General features: G+C 58.1%; 1 protein-coding gene across 1 annotated transcript; it reads right to left on the reverse strand.

Annotated features, from left to right (window-relative positions):
• Window positions 1-254: 254 nt before the first annotated feature.
• SNX20 (sorting nexin 20) lies at window positions 255-3,583 on the reverse strand. The gene is made up of 3 exons (XM_004693530.1): window positions 3,454-3,583; window positions 2,067-2,209; window positions 255-923 (listed from the first exon to the last, which is right to left on the reverse strand). Exons 1-3 carry the CDS (start codon window positions 3,581-3,583, stop codon window positions 255-257), a joined length of 942 nt encoding a protein of 313 aa, XP_004693587.1.
• Window positions 3,584-7,599: the final 4,016 nt, after the last annotated feature.

Genomic DNA, 7,599 nt, shown 5'->3' on the forward strand with positions numbered 1-7,599 from the left:
TTCCTCCAGCTGCCGCCAGGGACGTGGGCATTGTTCCCCGCGGTTCCTGCAGCTGGGTTTGTGGCTTTGAGCTGAAACCCTCTGGCGTCAAGGGGACACGAGCCGAAGCTTCCAAGGGCTCAGGGAGCCAGATGGGGAGTGAGGACGGCAAGGTCGTGTCCAAAGTCACCCAGCAGGTCAGAGCAGAAAGTGCTCCTCCCCCTGAAAATGGCGGCGAGAGTGACCCCGAGTGCCCAGTGGCTGGGCGCGCAGCCTCAGTACAGGTATTCCCGTACGGTGAGTTCCTTCAGGGTGAAGGCCCGCGGGCTGGGCCTGCGGAGCTGGCTCTCCTCCAGCCGCTCCTGCAGGGATACAAAGTCCTTGCCCAGCGCGTAGGCCAGGCGGACCATGGCCTCCAGCAGGGGCGCGTAGTAGCGGTGGCCCTCCCGGGCCTGCAGGTGCTGCAGCGCCCTCTCCCCAGCCGCAAAGGCCTCGCGCGGGCGCTCGAGGTCGCGGTGGCACACCAGCATGGCACAGAGCGCTGGCACCCGCGTGGTGGGGCAGTGCGGGGTCAGTTTCTCCTGCAGCGGCACCACGTGCACCAGGATGCCCAGGGCCTCCACGTAGCGGCCTGCGCGCAGGCACCCGAAGGCCTCGCGCAGCTCGGGCCGCGTGAGGAAGTCGATGAACTCGCGCGAGCGGCGCACGCAGCGGATGGGGTAGAGCAGGCTGAGGTACTCCTGGAAGGCCAGCCTGCGCTCGCGCATCATCTCCTCCGAGAAGTTCCCCAGCAGGCGCTTCTTGGGGAAGGAGATGTCTTCGATCTCTTCCCTGAACGCCTTGAGGAGGTTTTTCTGGAGCTTCTCGAAGTCTGAGTAGCGCCGTTCCAGGACGGCTTTGTTGCTGTCAAAACTCCCCGTCTGGACGACTACGATCTGGTACATCTGCGGCGGGGAGAGAGAGCGCGCCTTGGACTACTTCCTAACCGAGGGGTCCGGCTGTCAGGGGAGCCGGCAAGTAAAAATAATGATCCTGACTTAACGCATTCTCCGAAAATGGGGGATCATTAGATGCAGTTCAGTTTTAAATCGCCTTGGGCCCAGGCTGAGCTACAGAGGCGAATCCTGACAAGTGCGAACCTGAGAGTAACAATCCCAGTGACAAGAGGGTGCCCGGGGGAGGAAGGGGCCTGGCAGGGGAGCTGGCCGCTCCCCGAGTCTCGGATGAACTGTGTTTTGCAGTGTGGGGCACGTGGGAGACGCTTTGCGGGGTTTACTGGCAGGGATGTTACAATAAGAAAAGTATTGTTTTCAATTCGCTTTTGAGCAAATACTACTGCAGGCCACAGGCTGCCTGGGTTGTATTTCCGCCCCCCCCCCCATTCTAGCTGTGTGGTCTTGGGTAGATCATTCAACCTCTCTGAGCTTCCCTTTCCCCATCCCTGAAAACCAGCCCCGGGACAGCAGCTGTCTCGGCCACCGCAGCGGGTCTGCGGTGGAGCTGCTTGGCCATGACCCCATCCCAGCCGAGGGGGGGCAGGGCTGAGCCTGGCTCTCCAGAGTCCTCCCCGCTCCTGCGGGCAACCCTGCGCTCAGAGCTCTCCCAACGCGGCATAGCCCAGCACTCCCTGACTGGCCCAGCTTTCCTTGTGTCTGGAATGACTTGTCTCTATGCCTGGCGATCCTGGTTTGCCATTTAACCATCCCCCTCCAGAGGAACTACGCTAAGTGTCTTTACAAAATGATTCAATTGAAAACAAAAAGTGATTCAATTGAAAGAAAAAAGTTAGGTTAATGGTAACATAAATGGTAGAGGGACATGGCCGAAATGGCGAAGGAAGGTCACTGGGGCCACCTGCCGGACAGTGGGGGCAGGCGGGGCTTCTCCTCAGGGCGGGGGCTGCGGCAGGCACTTGGCACCTCCTCACGGCCCGGCCGTGGCTGGAAGTCTGACTTTCTGGCTGCTTTCACCCATGTTCCGCTCTGTGTGACCACCCATGTCACTCTTGGGGCGACTGAGGGTCTGCCAGGCGCGTGGGCGCTGAGGAGGTGTGAAAGGGCCTTCTTCACCTCCTGACCTCAGCTTACCACGAACTTGGAGACTTTCCTCTCCTCGATGCGGGCCGAGGCGACCTCGAACAGCAGCTTGACGGGCTTCCAGCCGCACTTCTCCCGCCGCCAGTGCTCTTGCAGCTCCCGCGTGGTCATGCAGGAGTTGGAGCTGGGGGTGCCTGGAGGACAGGCCCCGTAAGGACGGGCCAGGCAGTGCGGTTTGGGGGTGATGCCCCTCCCCCGCCCTCTCACTTAGAGTCCAGTTGGCATCACTGATCTCCCATGAACAAGTGGCTGAGTCCATCCTACCACGATGGCCCAAAGCAGCCCTCCCCAGGTGGTTGCCTGGCGGGGAAAGTCCACTCTGGCCTGCAGACTGGCCACTGACAGACGCCTGGCAGGCAGGGCTGGCCTGGGCGTGGTCACACAGCCTGCGGGCTGACTCCATGCTCGGCTGGGCCGAGCCACGCAGCCCAGTGGACGCTCAGCCTGGCGGGGCCTCCTCCAACCCTCGCATCGCATCTCCACCTTCCAAGCTTTTCTTGCAGCTGCAGCCTCCTCCCGCCCCACCCAAACATGAGCAGCGTTTCTTCATCTCGCGGGAGCCCTGGGCCATGCTGAGGGCCCTGGGAAAGACTAGGTGCTCACCGCCACTCCCAGATCAAGGTACATTTTATTTCAAAGGAACAGTTGTCCAACATGTCCTTCAAGACCCAGCCTCCATGTCCCTTCAGCTGCCCCTTGGCATGGCAGCAAGAGCCGCCTACTCTGACCCGAAAGCTATTTTCATGGTATCTCAGATTGTTTCTCACAGATCCGTTTCTCTACCAAATCCGAGCGCCAGCTCCGCGTCTGCTTTGACCCTGTCTCCCCAGGACCCTGCAGAGAGCTGGGCAGAGCTGGCTTGAGGTCTGGGCGGAGGTTTGCGCCAGGAGATGGCACTCTCGCAGCCGCCGTCAGTGCGCCCAGCCCTGTGCACTTGCAATTCTGCAAGATTCCACCGGTTTCTAAAGGAAGCCCCGTCTCTGACTCTTGCCCTAAGGGTTTTCAGCTGTAGTTGCAGGTTCTGCAGCACCCCACAGCCCATGCGGGTTGATGTGTGGGTAACAGCCCAGCCTTTCTTTGGGAACAGACAACGCGAGGCCTTGGGGACCCCCCTCGGGACTGGGACCCAGTTGCCCACAGAGTAATCTGTTCTTCGTCAGCTTTCCTTCCCTGCTTTCCCACTTCCCTGCCACTTCCCTCCCGTGACCACCTCCCCGAGGAATGACTTGCACCCAGTCCTTGCCTCGGTGTCTCCTTTATGATGCCCCGAATTGAGAGAGCTGTCCTGCCCTCTCATGCCACCCACGGAAGTGTGTACATTAGCATTTCAAATGTCTTCTAACCTCTCTCTCTGGACCAAGCCCAGCCCCAAGCCCACCTAAGTGTCCTTCAGATCCTGGAAGTGGGGGGTCTGGGCCAATGGCTGATGCCTCCTGCTTGGTCCCTGCCGGGTGCTGGTCTAGGGGTCCCATCCATCCAGGGTTTCCAGGGTGCTTAGGACTCGCCATGCTCCAAGGCTGCAGGGGGACAAGGGGGACATCAGTGAGTGCGCAATCTTTTGGGGGTTCCTGGCAGGTTCTGGGGTACCTAGCATCCATATCACAGCCTCTGCTGCTATGCCCTCCGCTGCCCACCTAGCTGTCTGCCCAGCTGCCAGCTGCTTGGCGTGGGACTGCTTCTCTACTGGCCCGACCCCTCCAAAGCCCAGCAGATGCGTCTCTTTTTGGTACAAGCCTGATGTGTCCATGTTGCTCTGAATTTGTCCTGAATTTTCAGGACAAATGGAATGGTTTAGTGACCCCGGGAAGAGAGACGTTGGCTTGTCCAGAAAAGTGTCCCATACGCTATTTCGTCCCACATGCGTGCTTCGCTCCGTGTGAGCGGAGTGTAGACACAGGGAATGAGCTCAGAGCAGGCGTATCCGTGCCTCTCCCATGCTGTCCCTGTCTTGAAGCAGACGCTGCTGGTGACTGGGGCCCTCAGGTATCTCTCGGTTCCGCACATTCACTGCCTTGTTTAGCACCCCCAGATCTATCGTGATTCACAATCACAGATGAGGAAACTGAGGTTTGGCCCAAGGTCACATGACCGTGCCTGACTCAAGAGCCGCGCTTTCGCTTCACCTCACCCCGGTGTCACAGGGGCTTTTATCTCCTTTTGAGGCTAAGGGAACTGGCACTTGGGGTTGCCCACCATGAGGAGCTGGGACGTGGCGGGCAGGGCACAGGGCAGGTGGGTCCTGCCCACTGGCCTCGGGGTGTGGAGCCAGCAGGCAGCTGGGGCCTGGAGCTCAGTGACTGTCTGTGGCCCAGGGGAGTGCGATGAGCTGGTGCCTGGCAAGGAACTGAGCTTCTCTGTCCCCAGTTTCCTCCAAGGCAGATCCATCTTCTCGAGGACAGTGTGAGGGTCGCGTGGGGTAGATCAGGCAGAGCCCCGCCTTGGGGACCCTGTGCAGGCCCCTGACACAGCCCTGTTGCTGACACCTGACTCGTGATGGATGCTTGGGAAATGTCTGAAAAATAAATGGCGCCGGGCGAAGGGATCCATTGGAATAGAGTTAAAAATGTCTGCAAAGGTCCTCCCTGGTGGCACAGCAGGTTAGAACACCGCATTATGAAGCTCTCCGAAGCCAGTGCAGATGAGTTCAATCCCTGTCCAGGGAGTTGACCCACATGGCACGGCAGACCTCTTCTGACCCGTCCACTGCTCCCCTCAGCAGTGTTGATCTGCCTGTTCTGCTCCCTACTCTGTCTCTGGTGAATCCTCTCACCCACCACACCTCTGGCCTGTACTCCAATTCCATAAGCATAAATAAACAAATCTTTAAAAAGAAGTCTGCAACAAATTAGTAACAAGAAAAGCCAAACACAAGTTCAGATGGAGTGGGGAACTGGGGCATCACTTACACACAAAAATTCAAAAGAAGAAGTGTACACTGAGCTCCTGTTCTCCTTCACAGGACCTGAGGGAGGACAGGGAGCAACGGGGTGGAGCTGAGGTCTCTCAGATGGACACCACACCTGCAGTCTGAGCCTCTTTCCTGACTGGAGTGCCGGGGGGGTCCCCTGCTGCTTGAAGAGCCCCACTTGGCCCCTGGGTGATGCCCAGGGCGACCCCTGCTCCAAGAGTGTGGGCCTCCTGGATCTACCTGCTGGAGACAGGTCGGGGAGGGGGAGCAGGACCCCGTCCTGGGGGGCTGCTCAGGTGAAGGTACCATGTGCGCTGCCCTGGAGGCCCTCAGAAACTCTCATCAACTTCAGCTCCCACAGATGGGAAACTGAGGCACAGAGCCAGGGCCTGGCTGCACTGTAGCCTTCATATCTCATTTATCTTGTCTCTCCTTAAGGAGTCGGGCCTTTCTCCTGGCCAGTTGTGGGCAACATTTGTTCTCCCCAGACCCCGTCTCCCATCCCTTTTGTCCTGCAGACAAAAAGATGGATGGCCAGACTGGCTTCTCTTTGCCCTGGAGGGTGCCCAGGCCAGAGAAAATGTGGTTCCCACATTCTTTTCTAAGGGTGTCCGGGTTCATGCCCTTCTCAGTTCTGGTAATGACAAAGGGCCCCGGCCTCCTGCCCCAGTCTTCAGCTCTGCCGTTCTGCGAGGTGCCTGGTGCCAGGTCAGAAGTAGGCCCCTGTTTGTCCAGAGACCCTGAGACTCAGGAATGACCTTGGCTGGACATTCCAGTAAAGGCCTGAGAAAGCTGAGCATGAACCCAGGGCTTAGAAGAAAAGCACAGATTTTTCATTTGCACGTAAACCAGTTCCCATTTTCGTTGATGGGAGCGACTGGAAGTCACCCACTAGGGAGCAGAGGGAGGGGAGATGCATCTGGTGCCCCCGTGAGTTTGCATCCTGCTCTGGCTCAGTGTCCTTAACTGCGGAGTGGGGAAGCTAACCTGTCGCAAGTTCCTTGTGGGGCCTGCCCGCCTTCTCCCTCTGCCGAGTAGCGAGCTTTCTGGGCTTTACAGCAAAAGGCTGCAAGGGTTGGTGCCCTGGCTTAGGTGAGACTCCAGCAGAGCAGGGTAGGCCACCTCCCCCCCCGCCCCCGAGACAGAACATCCTGGAGACAGAACATCCTGGATGGTGGATGGGCAGACTCCCACATATGAGGGAGCCTCAGATTTCCCGGGGTGCAGGTGCTGGGAGTCTTGTGAAACAGATTTCCCACACCAGAGTCCCATGTGGTGGGTTTGTGGGGGGGTCCCCAGATTCTGTCTTGTATACAAGTCCCCCAACTATAGGTTGACACTGGGGCTTCCCTGGCACCATTTTTTGAGAAACAAGAGTGATGAGTTTGTCCTTGAGAAGGGGTGTGGAAGCATCTGGCATTTCACATGAAGTTGAGGTGATGGAGGGTCAGGACGCTGCTCTGTCCTCATACTAAGGAGAGCCCCGCACCTAGTTTGTCACCAGCCGTCTCAGGCCTGCCCTGCCCCCAACAGGAAAAGGAACAGGAGGGTGACAAGAGGAGGCTCGGACACAGGTGGGCAGTGGCCCACCGCGCTTGGGATCAAACACTGACCTGAGGGCTCTGGGCCTGTGTGTGTCCGGGGTCCCCAAGGAGTGTCGCCTGCCTCCTTCAGCGCTCTGTTCCTTCATTCAGAGTTGCCATCAGAGAAACTGAAATTCAGAGGCAGGGACGGCAGCTTCCCCAGGCAGGTTCCCGTTTGAAAACAGGAAATGATCTGTGTGACTGGGTCCTGGTCGCCTCCACCCATTGGCTGGTGAAGGGTGGTCCACCGAGTCCCAGTCATCACAGGCAGCCCCAGCCTACCCTGCAGAAGGATTTTGTCCAGACTGACCTCGGCCTGGACAACCTCTGGCACCCAGATGTCAGCTCCTTCTCGTTCGTTATCGTACACGATGAGTGAGTTTCGATGGTGATGTTTACAGCCCGTTAACAGCTGGGGTGCTGGGTTCAGAGCACAGCATTGGGGAACTTCAGATGGGGGCCCAACATGGAATGGCGGTAAGGCCCCAATTCCATCTGGGGGTTTTCTCCAGAGGAAGTGGCTGCCTCCAACACACCACAGAGTGTACCAAGAACATCAAACCTCTGGGCAGTGATGGGGTTCACTGGGCCGAGACAAAAACAGAACCTCTTCCCATCCCCGACTCCCTCCCACTCCCTAGAGATAGTGGCAGTAGTGCTGCTTCTGTTGGGGCCGGGGTGGGGGCTTCCTGGCGTTTCTTTGTAATTTCACTGCTTAGGAATACAGTCTGAAACAATAGAGCTTCATTTTTATTCATTTTTGAATTTTATGTGGCTGGAGCACATGTTCTATCTGTGTGCATGGGGTCTTGCTGGTTTTATTCAACATTTTTGGTTTTTAAAGATTTATTTATGTATGCATACAGAACTGGGGTACAGGCCAGAGGTGCAGGGGCAGTGAGAGGAATCACCAGAGACAGAGTGGGGAGCACAACAGGTGGAGCCACTGAAATCCACTGCTGAGGGGAGCAGTGGGCGGGCCAGGAGAGGTCTGCTGCACCGTGTGGGTCACCTCCGGGGTGGGGACTGGACT

This window comes from Condylura cristata, unplaced genomic scaffold (genome assembly GCF_000260355.1).
Source record: "Condylura cristata isolate star-nosed mole 26May11 unplaced genomic scaffold, ConCri1.0 scaffold00039, whole genome shotgun sequence".
Classification (NCBI taxonomy): domain Eukaryota; kingdom Metazoa; phylum Chordata; class Mammalia; order Eulipotyphla; family Talpidae; genus Condylura; species Condylura cristata.